This window comes from Schistocerca nitens, chromosome 5, assembly GCF_023898315.1.
Source record: "Schistocerca nitens isolate TAMUIC-IGC-003100 chromosome 5, iqSchNite1.1, whole genome shotgun sequence".
NCBI lineage: Eukaryota > Metazoa > Arthropoda > Insecta > Orthoptera > Acrididae > Schistocerca > Schistocerca nitens.
The window spans coordinates 522,467,618-522,485,348 of record NC_064618.1 but is presented as its reverse complement, the minus strand read 5'-3'; the positions used below and the strand labels follow the sequence as shown (position 1 = coordinate 522,485,348).

Sequence of the window (17,731 nt, the reverse complement as noted above, 5' to 3'; positions counted from 1 at the left end):
AAGCGGGTAAAATGTTCAAAGTCCCAGAACGAATCTATCTCGCTACATTACGGTAATTTCACCACTGAAACTCAGTCAGCGCAAAACACAACATGGGTGTCAGAAAACAGACTACAGCAGAATGTAGTGAGTCAGAGCAGCTAAATAGGGTCACGTCACTTTCGTTATAAGACGAATGAAAGGCTAAGCCAAATGCAACAAACGGTATCAACAACTTCACAAACCAATTCTACGTTATAACAAACTCTTTAAGCAAGCACAGCAGAGGGAAAACCGCTGACACCGTCATAATAGAAAGATCTATGTGGTCATGACGAATCACGTTGGGTAAACACTAGCTGCTACTTTGCTCCATAAATACCCCAGCAGTTTAGCTCGTAAGGCAGTTGATCAGATACACATGGCTTACGTAACGTTCGCACTCGAGTCCCTGATTGCAGTGAAGTGACGTCTGGCACGAGTTGGTTGTAGGTTTCCTGCATGCTATGGACAACAAGAGCCAGTACTGGGCGAGATGGCTACCTTGCCATAATCACCAGTCGCAGAGCGTCTGTTGCAGATGGAGGACCAGAAGATCTTTTCTTCCCATTAGGATCAGGACACCAGCTTTCCTGACATTCTAGCAAACTGAATAGTGCCTACCTGGACGACAGGGCAGGCCAATATCGTCGAATTTCACAACTACACACATGGTGGGGACAGAGCACCTTCAAAGTAGGTGTGTGTATGTTCAATACATGTACCACTATCACTCACTGCCTTGGTGTCACGGTACAGGGGCCACTGCAAGTGGCGAACTACTAGTGCAACTGCCGGGTTGACTGAAGTGTGTGGTGTCAGCTGCTGTGAGCGAGCTGAAGGCTGCTTACAACACAATTCCTCAGCAGGCATTGATGGACAGTGCCAAACATGAGTCAAGTGGCTACCTGTATGTTTATGGAAATAAATAAGTAATTCTGAATCTTCTTTCACTGCACCTATCAGCGACCAAAGGTCAGTACCATCCTTATGAGGAAAAATGGCAAGGAGCGGATTGGAAATGTACCTCTTGACACAGAACCAACTGTACTTATGCCCTCCCAATAGTCGCCTCTTGTAGTGGCAACTGACATGGCCACCCACAGTGGTCGCCTCAAAGTAATTTAGTGCTTATCCCAACATACTGCCATTCCATTCCGATTAGCCCTCCTTGTAGTTCGTTATGATGGGCAGCATTCTCGCTGCTCATGGTGTATCAGTGATGCTGCAAAATTTGTCATACTCCACAGCCACTTGGGTGAACATGCAGACATGGCTAGCGACATCTTCGTTGCACCACTGGTGGACAATAAGTATTTTACAGTGAAATAAGCACTTCTGCAACGTCTTTCCAGGACTCTTGAAGAACAATTACAAGAAGTACTCTAAATGAACAATTAACAAACAGAACCACATCACAATTACAACATTGTTTACAAACATTAATCAACTTGTAACTGATGCCTGACTATACATTGTTGATATTGTGGGTAGCTGACCTCCCATCTCAAGTACAGCTTTCCATGATCACCAACGAGGAGAAGCATCAGACTACACACTTAAATTACTGGACAGAATTCTTACTGTTACTCAACACGCAGTATCAGTTTAGTTGACAACAATACCACCATGCATGGACAGCAGCACCTGTCTCAGTGTTCACTGTTCCCTGCATCAGCCAAACCAGCCTGACCACACCCTACTGTTGTCGACTATGACGTCACAGCATCCAGCCAGGACAACGATCTTCACATGGCTGTGTCAACAAAACAAACTAGTGACAACTGCACTCCGCAAGACACCACCCTGCGCCTATGCTGGTATCACGCACAGTTTGGTAACCCTCTGCACAACTGCAGTCCGTACTGTGACCACCCAAAAGGGCTGTGCTGCTTGCAACAGGTGTATCGAGCCCCAATTTTGATGCCACTCACCTCATCTTAAGTAGCAAGGGACCACTGCACATTTCACCAAGATGAGACAATGGCAGACTCTGTATCTGGGATCACCTTTTACAGCAACGATATTTGGTCGATTTCAGCTCTGAAATCAGTGTGGCACGTCTGACATTACCCAACACACCCTATGACAAAACGGCAATACATCTCCAGGCAACAAACAATTTGGCAATCACTGTAACATTAAACTTTCTAATCACAGATGAGTGAATCAGTAGTCAGTGCCAAATTTCTCTGTTACTTCTGGCTCCTATTGGACATGTCCAATGGCACACTCATCCAACGTGACACAGGTTGTGTCGTCGCCAGTGTCATCAACCACAGCCTCCTCGAAAAGGAACACACCTTTATTACATCGTCTCCAGTCTGCAAGCAACAGTGCACCCCAACAGATGATCACTATCGTTTTTGATTGCATCAACACGCTCGCAAAAACTTAACAAAACTAATTTCTTTGCTTCAAAGCTTGCATGCAGTGTCTAGTCCTCTAACAGGAGAATGAAACAATATTATTGGCAATACAAAAAACTACTGAAGAGCTAACCACAACATGAAATCACCGACAAAATCTTCGACCAAATCAACCATCAACAATGACTTCCAATGTGCCTACAACAGCTTCAGAGGCACTGCTGCCTACACAGCCTTCTCATATCGACAACATTGGTAATGCACCTCTTGCTCAAGTGCTGTCCACTCTTAATCCTGCCACCCATGAATTCTTCGCGAGTGTTATTCACTCAGTGCGCCACCACAAACAGAACAGTATACAGGATCCCTACCAAGTGTGTCCCCTCAGTCCAACCCGGACCACGCTGGCTCCCACCGGGCAAACTTCATGCTGCCAAGGCAGCAGGCGATGAACTTTTAAAAGCACGAATTGTTAGACACTTTAACAGTTCATAGGCTTCACCAATTAAACTAGCGCCAAAGGAAGATGGTATCTTACATTTATGTGGTGACTACAGAAATCTTAAGGTCTATATTATAACTGACAGTAACTCGGTACCAAACATACAGGACGCTACTCGCTGCCATGTGTGTATTTCTGTCTTCAGTGTCCTGGGTTACAAACAAGCTTATCACCAAATACCGATGTACACATAGTATGTACAAAAGAGAACAATCATTACATATTTTGAGCTATTTAAGTACCTTTTTACGTCATGTGGACTCAAAAACGCAGCCCAAAAATGGAAACGATTTCTGGATGGTATCCTATTTTAGATACCCTTCTGCTACGCTTATCCTGATGACATTTCATTTTTTCTCGGGATAATGATATTTACGAATTTTTGATGTGCTTAATGGAAATGGCGTCATTATTAATTATGAGGAAAAAAAACCGACTTCGACAACCTGAGGTTATTTTTCTCAGCCATGTTGTCAACGCTGCGGGCATTTCCATACACCACAATGTGTCCATAGGGATACCACGTTGAGTAACCACGCTGAATGTCGATCTTGTTTTGATGTTGACTGTGCAGTGACAGTGCGTTCATGTAGACCAGATGTGCTTTGCTCACTGTATTCTGTTCGCTAAATATAATGAATATTTCAGTACGGTGTCGTGTTGTATATATTGAGCTTCATACCTACCTAGGTCATACGGATTTACAAGTATTTGGAAGTTTTCGTTGCCAGTGGAATCAAGGCTCTATGCTCCATAGATGCTCCTACTGTATTCCGAACCACTTATTGTCATCTTTGCTGAAATGTTGACTAAAGTGTTAGTAAACAATTTCATGTTATGCTAGTGTAATTGTGCATACACAGTCTGCTGTAGTGGTATGTGTACAATACAGAAAAATGGATGAGGGGTTAAGTGAATTAGAAGTGTTATACTCCATTGATGGTGAATACATAACGGATAATACGTGGGATGTGGTGGAGAGAGTTGTGAATTCTTCGTTATTGCCGAAGTTAGACTCCGGGTTTGATCTACCACCTCAAAGAAAAGATTTCGCAAATCATATACCCGTTGTTGCTCGCAATTTAAAAGCCCTCAAAGATTTTATGAGGACATTGAAGTCAAGTAGTAATTACGGAACAAAAAGTGCGAAACTTAAATCGAATTTCGCTGTTTCTTTGTTAACACTTTGTGGTGAACATATTAGTGAAAATATATGGACAAATCAAGAAACGAATACCAACAGTCGTGAAATAATATCTTTGCTGTGTGAGATTTTCGTGTGCGATAACATTGGGGATCTTCTCGTCGGCGAGAAATGTTACTCAGACACGGAAGTTCCAAGATTGTACAAATCAGTGTTAACTGCATTACGCCCAAAACTTCTCAAAGATACATGGAAACATTTCCCAGGGGCAGTTGCGTGCTACTATTGGCTGTTGTTCCAGGTGCATAGAAAATATTTAGGCGATTATCTCGGAATGATTGTTCCTACAGCGTTAATTATGACAGATGACTTCATTCCAGAAAATGCCGCGACAGGCATAAAATGTATTGCTTATATCGCAGAACATTCTACTAAGGCAGATTTATACTGCCATGCAGAAGTTATGTATTCAGCAATAAAGCAGTCTTTGGTTCACAAGAATCCACAAGTCGTTAAAATTGCTGTCCCATGCCTTGTTAATTTATTGGACAAAATTGAAAGAAACTATTTGAAAGATGAATGTATTACAGAGTGGTCTAAGTACGACGAAACTTTCGAAATCATACTTGAAAATCTTGAACTGTGGCAAAAAACAGACATTAGGGAAGCCTACATGGAAACTTTACCTGTATTTCTTGAAAATATGCCATTAAGTCTTGTTAATTGGTCGTCTCGCCTTTTGGAATTATTCAGTAACTATATGGAAATGGGAGACCATTCTAGTCCAAGTTTTTTGAAATATACTGTGTTGTCTCTTAAGGTTTATTTACAAAAAGTATGGCCAAGAATCCAGCATCATTGTAACAGGCTGCTGAGGATGCTTTTTAGATTCCTCATAGATGTGACAGACATACTACACAATCCAGATAATACAAAGTTGTCTGTCTGCAATGTAGCTATTTATAATGAAGTTCTGAAGGAGGCTGAAGAATGTTTGTTCATAGTTGGGTATTGTGCCCCTGAACAAGTGAAGACCATATGTTCCATACTGTTGGAAAAAGATTTATTCAGTGAAGACTTCCATAAAGTTATTCAAAAGATTGTTACATCTCTTTAATCGATTTTCTTTTCTTAGAAAGGAATGATAAGTGTATCTTGATGTTTCCATACAAGAGGCAGGCAGATTGTTTCTGCTATCCTTGTGGGATGATACCACAGTAATGCTACATGAACTGATCATCTTCAGCCTTTATTTCTTTATTGATCAAACTTGTCAATTAGAATACATACATCCTTAACATCTAGGAATGTTTGCTTTATGACTAGTGCCTTTTAAGTATGTATTTCTAATGCTATATCTGACATGCCTCACACCACAATGAATAGCTATTCTTTTATGTTTGCACTTATGTAATGTATATTGTATATAAATTGTTTTTAGTGGACATTACACTGAAACCATTTGCTGCAGTTGTGATCTGTCTGTTAAATATGTTTTGTTGTAATAAATTAATGAAGTACATGTGATTCCTTAAACTTGAAAATCTTATGTCTTGTTGTTATGTTTGTTACTGTGCACATCAACCAGAGTAATACATTGTATTAAGTAGTATGGTGACAGAAAAAAATGGGAACATGTAGGCCTACATACTAATCTGACTGTACAAAATATTAGCTGCTCCTTTAAAAGAGCACACTGGTCTCTTTGAAGCACTGCAAGTGGTGTAGAACTGATACTAGGTAGTCATTTGATCATCCACAGCTGATTTAACACATAGCACTGAAATGGTGCATATGTGCCAGTCAGTTGTATGGAACCAGCAGAGTAAGATGGACATGGAGACATCACAGAAAGGAACTATCGTGTTTGGACATGCCCAGTTTGTTAGTGTGTCGAAGAACTCTCTCCAGTGTGTCTGTAAGAAACAGTGTACAATTCATACCCAGGTAACAATGTCTAAGAACAGTCATTTTAAAAGTGTCATAAGTGTTAGGGACTGGAGATGAATGTTGTTGTTATACACAGTAAGTTACACTTACTAATATTGTGAGATAACTGCCAGTCATTATACCGTGCATTTATTTTCTGCAAATCCTCATTGATTTTTTCACAACTTACGTGTGATACTATTATCCTGTAGACTACAGCATCATCGGCAAACAGTGTAATCCCACTGTCAATACCATATACCATATCATTTCTGTAAATCGTAAACAGCAGTGGACCTATTACACTGCCCTAGGACACACCTGATGTTACACTTGCTTCTGTTGAAGTCTCCCCATTCAGGACGACATACTGCTCTCTGTCTGTTAGAAAACTTTCTGTTGTTGTTGTTGTTGTTGTTGTGGTCTTCAGTCCAGAGACTGGTTTGATGCAGCCCTCCACACTACTCTATCCTGCACAAGCTTCTTCATCTCCAAGTAACTACTGCAACCTACATCCTTCTGAATCTGCTTCGTGTATTCATCTCTTGGTCTCCCTCTATGATTTTTACCCTCCACGCTGCCCTCCAGTACTAAATTGGTGATCCCTTGATGCCTTAGAACATGTCCTACCAACCTATCCCTTCTGCTAGTCAAGTTGTGCCACAAATTCCTCTTTTCCCCAATTCTATTCAATACCTCCTCATTAGTTATATGATCTACCCATCTAATCTTCAGCATTCTTCTGTAACACCACATTTCGAAAGCTTCTATTCTCTTCTGGTCTAAACTAGTTATTGTCCATGTTTCATTTCCATAAATGGCTACACTCCATATACATACTCTCAGAAAAGACTTTCTGACACTTAAATCTACACTCGATGTTAGCACATTTCTCTTCAGAAATGCTCTCCTTGCCATTGTCCATCTAGATTTTATATTCTCTCTACTTCAACCATCATCAGTTATTTTGCTCCCCAAATAGCAAAATTCATCTACTACTTTAAGTGTCTTATTTCCTAATCTCATTCCATCAGCATCACCTGATGTAATTTCACTACATTCCACTACCCTCATTTTGATTTTGTTGATGTTCATCTTATACCCTCCTCCCAAGACAATGTCCATTCTGTTCAACTGCTCTTTCAAGTCCTTTGCCGTCTCTGACAGAATTACAATGTCATCCACAAACCGCAAAGTTTTTGTTTCTTCTCCAAGCATTTTAGTTCCTGCTCCAAATTTTATTTCCTTTGCTGCTTGCTCAATATACGGATTGAATAACATCGGGGATAGGCTACAACCCTGTCTCACTCCCTTTCCAGCCACTGCTTCCCTTTCATGACCCTCAACTCTTACAACTGCCATCTGGTTTCTGTACAAATTGTAAATAGCCTTTGTTCCCTGTATTTGACTCCTGCAACCTTCAGAATTTGAAATAGAGTATTCCAGTCAACATTTTCAAAAGCCTTATCGAAGTCTACAAATGGTAGAAACGTAGGTTTCCCTTTCCTTAATCTATCTTCTAAGATAAGCTATAGGGTCAGTATTGCCTCACGTGTTCCAACATTTCTAAGGAATCCAAACTGATCTTCCCAGAGCTCAGCTTCTACCAGTTTTTCCATTCGTCTGTAAAAAATTGGTGTTAGTATTTTGCAGCTGTGCCCTGTTAAACTGATAGTTCAACAATTTTCACATCTGTCAACACCTGCTTTCTTTGGAATTGGAATTATTATATTCTTCTTGAAGTCTGAGGATATTTCGCCTGTCTGATACATCTTGCCCACTATATGGTAGAGTTTTGTCAGGGCTGGCTCTCCCAAGGCTGTCAGTAGTTCTAATGGAATGTTGTCTACTCCCGGGGCCTTGTTTTGACTTAGGTCTTTCAGTGCTCTGTCAACTCTTAATGCAGTATCATATCTCCTATTTCATCATCATCTACATTCTCTTCCATTTCTATAATATTGTCCTCAAGAACATTGCCCTTGTACAGACCATCTATATACTCCTTCCACCTTTCTGCTTTCCCTTCTTTGCTTAGAACTGGGTTTCCATCTGACCTCTTGATATTCATACAAGTGGTTCTCTTTGGTTCAAAGGTCTCTTTAATTTTCCTATATGCAGTATATTTCTTACCCCTAGTGATATATGCCTCTACATCCTTACATTTGTCCTCTAGCCATCCCTGCTTAGCCATTTTGCTCTCCCTGTCGAACTAATTTTTGAGATGTTTGGAATTCTTTTTGCTTGCTTCATTTACTGCATTTTTATATTTTCTCCTTTCATCAGTTAAATTCAATACCTCTTCTGTTACCCAAGAATTTATACTAGCCCTCGTCTTTTTACCTACTTGATCCTCTGCAGCCTTCACTATTTTATCTCCCAAAGCTGCCCATTCTTCTTCTACTGTATTTCTTTTGCCCGTTGTTGCCAGTCGATCCCTAATGCTCCCTCTGAAACTCTCTACACTCTCTGGTTCTTTCAGTTTATCCAGGTCCCATCTACTTAAATTCCCACCTTTTGCAATTCCTTCACTTTCAATCTACTGTTCATAACTAGTAGATTGTGATCAGAGTCCACATCTGCCCCTGGAAATGTCTTACAATTTAAACCCTGGTTCCTAAATCTCTGTCTTACCATTATATACTCTGTTTGAAACCTTCCAGTGTCTCCAGGCCTCTTCCACGTATACAACCTTCTTTCATGATTTTTAAACCAAGTGTTAGCTATGATTAAGTTATGCTGTGCAAAATTGTACCAGACAACTTCCTCTTTCATTCCTTACCCCCAGACCATATTAACCTACAGCTTTTCCTTCTCTTCCTTTTCCTACTGTCGAATTCCAGTCCCCCATGACTATTAAACTTTCATCTTCTTTCACTGTCTGAATAATTTCTCTTATCTCATCATACATTTATTCAATCTCTTCATCGTCTGCGGAGCTAGTTGGCATATAAACTTGTACTACTGTGGTAGGTGTGGGCTTTGTGTCTATCTTTGCTACAATAATGCATTCACTATGCTGTTCGTAGTAGTTTACCCATGCTGCTCCTATTTTTTATTCATTATTAAACCTACTCCTGCATTACCCCTATTTGATTTTGTATTTATAACACTGTATTAACCTGACAAAAAGTTTTGTTCGTCCTGCTACCGAACTTGACTAATTCACACTATATTTTACTTTAACCTATCCATTTCCCTTTTTAAGTTTTCTAACCTACCTACCCGATTAAGGGGTCTGACATTTCACGCTCCGATCCGTAGAACGCCGGTTTTCTTCCTCCTGATAACAATGTCCTCCTGAGTAGTCCCTGCCCGGAGCTCCAAATGGAGGACTATTTTACCTCCAGATTATTTTACCCAAGAGAACGTCATCATCATTCAACCATACAGTAAAGCTGCATGCCCTCGGGAAAAATTACAGCTGTAGTTTCCCCTTGCTTTCAGCTGTTCGCACTACAAGCACAGCAAGGCCATTTTGGTTAATGTTACAAGGCCAGATCAGTCAATAATCCAGACTGTTGCCCCTGCAACTACTGAAAAGGCTGCTGCCCCTTTTCAGGGACCACACATTTGTCTGGCCTTTCAACAGATATCCCTCCGATGTGTTTGCAATTACGGTACGGATATCTGTATCACTGAGGCACGCAAGCCTCCCCACCAGCAGCAAGGTCTATGGGTCACGGGGAGAGGTGAATGTTATACCCTTTCAATAGCAATCTGTTTCAAACTAGATTGAAGTTGCTGCTGTCGGTGAAAGTTGGTCCACTTCAACCAGATCCTGAGCACACATTGTGTGTGCAATGCATATTTGGAGTTGGATAGCTCTCAAAAGGCAGTTGCTCGCAGCAGCATGTACAGCTTCTCCACACTAAGGCGATGATTTGCGCAGTTGCTGTCAGTAATGACACGAGGCGTGCTTTTCCCCAAATAAGGAATGTCAGGGAGAGAGGAGCAGTGACAGGAAGGCAGCATCGTCTGCTTCCTGTCATGCTGGCTCCATTACCCTTGACAATGTGTATAGTAATACTTAATGTGTAGGGGCAGCTTAAGGTTGGCGGCACTTCTCTGTTTATGGCTACTCAAGTAAAATCAGTAACTTATCATGGACAAACTGCATAGCTGGATGTTTTCAGTGGGCAAATTAAACAATAGTTGAATGGAGACATGAAGTGTGGTCTACTGATTCGCTGGTTTGCCTCTCTGTAAATGATACAAGATTGTGAGTGCATTACAGTTTCCGTGAGGAATTTAACCTGCAATGTGTGGATGGTTTAGTTCAGAACAGATATAATCTTTTGGGGGTGTTTTTTGTATGATGACTTCAGTGCACTCGTTCTGGTTACCATGAATTTGAAACAGGGTAGTGATTTCAGCATTCTCAGTGCCTAAGTATTGTCCTTTCTTTCAAATTTTCATTGTGAGTACACTGTGGACACTACAGTCTTGCGTAATGACAACATTCGTGTTCACAGGGCTCCAAGCATACGTTCCTGGTTTGATGAAATCTTAGGGACTTTATCACACATCAAGTGGTCCCTAAATCTGCCAACCTTGACCCCATAGAAAATGTTTCAGATTATTTTTTACAGCAGGTAAAAGATAGCATTCAACACCCCTGGAATTTGGTAGTTCTAAAGGATCTGTCACCAGTGAGTGGTCTCAGCTGGGCATTGCATATCTGGAGAAAATTTTGGACTCTTCTCCATGTTGAAGAGAGGCCATTATCAAAGCTAGAGGCAGTGTTATATGGTATTGATGTCTGCTGGGGTTGATTAATTTTTGTTCAGTTTGCTTATAATGCAGTCTGTTTAATAAGTTCCAGCTGTGTGGCTGTAGCTGTGTATTTGCAGGGAATGTATATGGAAAGGAGGTGGGGGTGTAGTAGGGTGGATGGTATCTTACATATGGCTGTAGGAAATTTATTTTTGTTCTGTGCACATTTCACAAAACACTGTTAGCACTAATAGAAAAGGCATCATTATTGATCTTCTTGTAAAATGTTGACTGACAAATCTCTAAAATGTAGCATTCAAAGATTTCGTTGCTCACCTACAAGCGGTATTATTTTCAGAGTTGCCGTCGAGGACTGGCTGTGTGTTAAATTGTACTGAATCTTAGAGGGGGTCCAACAACGGACTCCTTGATTTTAAAATTAAGTAACGTGAAAACTAAGATCAATAGAAGGATGCAACAAATGGTAAATTTATTATGAAAGCTATAAGAATCTTATACAGACATTCAAAATAGTAGCTGCTAACAGGTGGTTCTGTACAGCTCATATCAGCATGCATAAATGAATTTGTCGTCTGCAGGCAGTCTTTACAATCACATCACAGTCTTTTCAAAATGTCCACAATTCATATTACAGAGGTGGTGCAAATGAACTATGAATTTTGCAACTTGAAATGTCTCAACAAAAATTGATTCAGTTGACAGACAGACTTACTATTCTAGCTCGTCCAGTGGCTTTCAATTCACCCCACAAAAAGTAGTCACAAGGAGTTAGATCATGTCAGTATGGTGGCCAACCCATTCTGGCATTTGTAAATATGGGACAGTAGTGACTCTATCTTCATATTGTTCATCATGAAAGAGAATTGCCTGTTCATTGCAATGTGATTGGACCACATCTCGGATGAATGATTTTACGCCTAGTTGATCGTTCAGCATTTGCTGCATTGCAGCAAAGTGTTCCATAATAGGAATGTAATGTTCACTAATTATCAATTCTCGCATGAAAAAAGGTCCAGCAGTGCCTCTGATGCATATCTTAGGCCCAAACAGTAACTTTGAGAGAATGCAGTGGTTTTTCTTCACACAAATGGGGATTTCCAGAACCCCAAAATTGCCAGTTCTGTTTATTCACAAATCCCTTCACATGAAAATGTTAAGCAGATGGAGCCAGTGTCAAATCCTTCACTATCCATAACTGCAAGAAACTGCTTTGCAATGCCAGCCCTTTGTCACACATGACTTCAGGCATCACAGTGTGATTTTGGAGTTTGAGTGAAACTGTGCAGACTGTGTCTCAGTATTGTACGCATGCTAGAACATTTCAAAACAGTTTCTGCAGCAATTTTTTCGATGAATATCCTCGGATTTTGCTGAATATGTCCAGAAACTGTAGCTGCATTTTCAAGAATGACTTCAGCTGGTCTGGGGCCAATATTCCCCATTATGCAGTTAGCCACACTGCCTGCTCATTCAGATTTGGTGATGAACTTACAAATGTTTTCGCAGTGGGTCCTCTTGTAACATTAAATCACATTTGAAATCTGTGTCTTGTTGCCAAATTTTGTGTTCTAACTAATAATATTCCAGTGCCAGAAACACGTTTTTCAATGGAATACATGATGTCAGCATCTTCGTTGAGTACGCTAAACTCCTTTCACATTTCAGCAGCGGACATGCTTGGTCTGGACTTCGGAATATTATTTATAGGCACTGTGTATTGCGATTACAGCACAATATGTTAGAAGCTTTTGTTAGTAATGCTTTGAAACACCTGTATATAATTCTTATAACTTTCACAATAAATTTACAGATTTCTGCAGTCTTCTATTGATCTTTGTTTTCATATAACTTAATTTTAAAATTGTTTTAAGCTACTTCTCCTGTTTGTTTTACAACAGATTGTGTTAACTCTACTCAGTGCAAGCATGCAGTTATCTACTGTTAAATAATTAACAGTTCTTCATTTTATCTGCAACAAATGTCAATACAATTACAACTAACTTATATTAATGTATATTAAATAGTGGCATCTCTGCAAAGACTATTAAAACTGTAGTTTTGCTCTGGCATCCTACACTAGTAAAATGTGTGCATAGCAGTGCCTACACAATCATGTTGATTCTCAGTGTAAACCTTTTTAGGTGTATAAGCTCATGTAACTTAAAGGATTGAATTATTAGTTATATTCATTTGAGCTGCTTCGTCATCTTATTCTGTTCCTCAGTGTGTGGAAGGTGCAGATAGACTTTTCTGATAGCTTCTAGACATTCTTCATCCATCTAGTTACTTATTTTGTCTGTGGTGTTAACATAGTGACTCTATTCACAAAGTATTCGTCACAGTCTTGAGAACAATCACCATCACCTCTCTTGACATTGTTTTGCCCTTAAACCTCAGAAATACTTCTCAGTGCAACCTTTTCACAGCTGTTTTGAATCTGGCCCAATTGAAGCTTATGTAGCACTAAACTGACTGCAAAATATACCATTGCAGTTATGATAGCTTTTTGTGAGCTCTTGTTCAGTATGGTAGAATGCTATGAAGTTACTTGTTTCTTCTGGCAAAATGGACTCTCGATAACATGGAGCCATTTGATAATTGTGTTTTAGACCACAATTTTCTTATTATTGTGATATATACTCTTTAGTTTACTAACACCTTGCATTTCATTTGGGTGCAAAAATACCCTGTGGCTCATTACATTTATGTTCCAAATGCGCTCTGCATTTTACTATTAGCATTTATTCTCGTTATTGTGAAATGTTAATAATGGTATACCTGATATTCACTGTGACAGTGCTACATCCTTAGAGTGTTAAGTACATCACTATGCAAAATTATGTGTGTTTTATTCCAGTAATTAATCCTATCTAAATAAATGACCACCTTTTCCGCGAAGTAGGCAATTTGCAGCCCTATCACAGAAGCACTACTACAAGTAGTTATTACTAAACCCAGTCTACTACATTATATAATATACTACCAGTTTAAATTTACTGAACAGTGTGTTACAACATCCTCTGCAGTCATTGCTACAGTGACTGTGAACTTCACCCTCAAAGCTTGTACTTTCCATACTCATGCCTAGCCTACTGGCAGTAGTTTATATGGCTGTTTGGTTAAGGGGTGCAGCATTTTATTTAAATTGCTCTAATGCAGGAATTATTAAGTAAAAGTAATCATTTTTTAAGGAATTGTTAACATTAGACCTTTATTATACTTAAAACAAAATAAACTTTCAGAGATTATAGTTTGAAGCAATCTTGGAAACAAAGTACTGCAGCACGGTCTCTTCAGTTTCTACTAGTTTTATATAGAACTTTAAACATTTTTCTTTTCTTTCATGAGAAAAGGTTGTAGTTTCTGATTAACCTCGATTCTTTTCCTTTCTAACAAATATCTAAATATTCCATCAACATAGATATACCTCCATTTATCTGACAAAAGTTGTGTTACTCTTCATCAACAGATGGCAGAGAAATATAGTTATTACCTGCAACACTACTGGTGGCAAGCTCACGATCACGCTACTGCCAGTGCAAACACTTACAGAGTATGAGTGCATGTTCGAGATTCCCAACTTGACATGTTAACACACCTAGTGCCTGATTGTGCCAGCATTCGTATAGTTTGGAGGTTCCAGGCTGACAGTCAATGATTTTTGCCATTGTATCCCTCCACTGGCCAGAGTTTAATGGATGACCTGTAGCAGCCATACACTTTCAGCTAGTGTCATTCATTTGTACTTATTTTCAATGCTTTGGAAAGTCATCCAATACCTTTCTAGGCACTGACTCTGTTCGGCTAGTAGTATAGACCGTGTTTGCATATCTTTAACTGTTTCAATTGTATTTTTATTTGGCAATGCCTGTCTTCACCAGAGGCCAACTGGATATATACACAGAGCACGCATGTATTATATAAACGTGATTTCCCTTGGCAGCACTATGCCTGAGGAAGACCGTTTTTCTGTCCTACAATTATATGCCTAGGGGCCATGGCCTGTACGTAAGTGCAACTTTTCACATGTTGGCTTGGCTCTTAAGTAAATTAGAATATTATGGTGTCACTGGCAATGCTGTGAAATGGCTTGAGTCTTATCTATCTAACAGGAAACAAAGGGTGTTGTTGTTGAAAAATATCTGTGCAGTAAGCAGTCAGTCTTCATATGATTGGGAATTAATTACATGTAGTGTTCCTCAAGGTTCCATCTTGGGTCCATTGTTTTTTCATGTGTACTTTAATGATCTCTCGTCTGTTACATTGCCAGATGCTAAGTTTGTTTTGTTCGCAGATGATACAAACATTGCAGTAAGTAGCAAGTCAAGTACACATTTAGAAATAGCTGCTAATCAAAATTTCACTGATGTTATTAAATGGTTTAAAGCTAATTCACTGTTATTAAACTTTGAGAAGACCCACTATATGCAGTTCAGATCCGGTAGAAGATTTCCTTCCAGCATACATATAATATATGAAGACATGCAGATTGATGAGGTTGACGGTGTTGAATCTCTGAGATTACAACCTGATAGAAAATTCAGTTGGGAAGGGCATACCACAGGATTGCTGAAGTGCCTAAACAAGCCCGAATTTGCAGTGAGACTGATGTCAGATATAGGAGATATAAATGTTTAAAATCTTGAAATATAAAAAAACTTTCATACATTGCTTACTTCCATTCTGTTATATCATACGGGACAATATTCTGAGGTAACTCTTCAAACTGAGCAAAAGTTTTTAGGGTGCAAAAGCGTGTGATAAGAATCATTGTGGTGTAAATTAAAGAACATCATGTAGAAAACTGTTCAAGGAACTTTGTATTCTAACCACTGCTTCTCAGTATATTTATTCCTTAATGAAATTTGTTGAAAGTAATATATCTCTATTTCCAAATAATAGCTCAATACATAGTATCAATACTAGGAATAAGAACAACCTACATAAAGACCGAAAATAACTTACCTTGGTCCAAAAAGGGGTTCAATATTAAGGAACACACATTTTCAATGAATTGCCAGCAACCATTAAAAACTTGGTTTCAGATAAAGCACGGCTTAAAAGAGTTTGAAAGACTTTTTGATAGTCAACTCCTTCTACTCTATAGATGAATATCTTAGCAGAGACTGTTAAGCCAGCTTAAGTAAAACTGTCTGTTAGATTTCAGTTTTGATAGCACTTGGTCGTAACAGTCAAGATTGGTATTTTGTGTATGACAAATTTATTAATAGTGCATAACTATGTTTCATTCTGACAGCGTATTAATTCTGTAAGTACGAGGCGTGTTTATCAAGTAAGTACCATTTTGAAGTTTAAAAAAAGACATGCTAAGATATCTCAATAATTTTATTTTTACATGAAAACCTGTACCTTAATCTACTTTTCTACATAATTTCTGTCAATATTGAGGTACTTGTCATAATGTTGTACCAGTTTTTGAATACCCTCCTCATAGAAGTCTGCCACCTGACTTGTTAACCACTGCATCACCACTGTTTTCACTCTGTCATCGTCTTGAAGACGCTGACCGCCCAGGTGTATCTTCAAGTGCAGGAACAGTTGGTAGTCAATGGGCGCAAGATCGGGGCTATACGGAGGATGATCTAGAGTTTCCTATCGAAAAGATGTGACGAGATCTTTGGTCTGATTTGCCTCATGTGGACGGGCATTGTCTTGCAGCAAAACGATGCCCTTGCTCAACTTCCATGGACTGTTGCTTTGATTCTGGTGTGACGTAGGCCACCCATGTTTCATCGCCCATAACAATTTGGCTTAAGAAATCATCACCGCCATTGTACCGCTAAAGGAAAGTCAATGCACTGTCTAAACATTTGGTTTTGTGTACATCCGTCAACATTTTCGATACCCAACGTGCGCACAATTTTCAGTAATTCAAGTGCTCGGTCACAATGCCATACAAAACACTATGAGAGACAGGAAAGGCATCCCGCAAGGAGGAAATCGTAAAGTGTCTGTTTTCTCTCACCTTATTGTTCACTTCCTGCACCAAACTTTCATTAACGACCGAAGGACGCCTACTCCGTTGTTCATCATGCACATTTGTGCAGCCATCTTTAAATGCTCTCACCCACTTTCTTACCATTCCATCACTCATAATGTTTTCTCCGTAAACTGCACAGCTCTCATGATGAATATCGATCGCTTTTAGGCCTCTAGCACTAAGAAATCTTACAACAGCCCGTACTTCACAATCGGCGGGACTCACGATTCTCGGAGGCATCTTAAACATTCAGTACACAAAGTAAACAAGGAAGAATCAGACTGTAATGGTGTCAGTGCATAGATTAAGGTACAGGCTTTCATGTAAAAATAAAATTATTGAGATATCTTTGGACATATTTTTCTAATTTCAAAACGGTATTTACTTAAAAAACACGCCTCGTATTAGCTATTCCAGTTTACTGCATTATATTCACCTATTTTGACAAATGATCAGGGTAGTAAGTATTATATTCAAATGTTTTATGTTATACTTTCTGACATGTACCACACCCACGAGAATCATCTCATTTTTTTGGTCTGTGGAATGAAAACTGAATCTATCTATCTATTTTGGGAAGTTACAATTTTAATCTTTCTCATACAATGCAAGAAATTATAAAAATTCTTTAGAATACATGAGAGATTGCTCATTGTCTCTGCTGTAAATATAATATGTCACTTTCAATTTCTTGCGTCCTAAATGCTGGTTGAAAAATTATCTATTTAATTTTGTCAGAATTCCCATTATTTAAGCAGTAACATGCAGCTCACTGTAGAGAGTATTGATAAGTACTGAAGGGATTATGTATTTCCCATAACAATAAGCATCTCATTAATTCATTAATAAAGGAAATAAGTTCATTTAATGAGTCTGTGATTATTATGAATGTGTTAATAAAGCTGTCTGGATTGCTTGACATTTTTTGTCACTATTATTACAGTATTCCGTCTACTGCCATCAACAGATCAAAACTTAGAACTTATCAAATTCCAGTGTCAACTGCAAATGAAACAAGCCCTGGCCTATTTATG

At 39.1% G+C, this 17,731-nt stretch overlaps 1 protein-coding gene across 1 annotated transcript; it reads left to right on the top strand.

Moving 5' to 3' along the window:
- Positions 1–3,452: 3,452 nt before the first annotated feature.
- On the top strand, positions 3,453–5,511 carry LOC126259426 (TELO2-interacting protein 2-like). Its single transcript, XM_049956224.1, has one exon. The coding sequence runs from the start codon at positions 3,786–3,788 to the stop codon at positions 5,148–5,150; it is 1,365 nt and encodes a 454-aa protein (XP_049812181.1). The 5' UTR covers positions 3,453–3,785; the 3' UTR covers positions 5,151–5,511.
- Positions 5,512–17,731: the final 12,220 nt, after the last annotated feature.

What these genes read in the sequence shown, in the direction of transcription:
- LOC126259426 (XM_049956224.1), top strand. Translation starts at nt 3,786, where the DNA reads ATGGATGAGGGGTTAAGTGAATTAGAAGTGTTATACTCCATTGATGGT.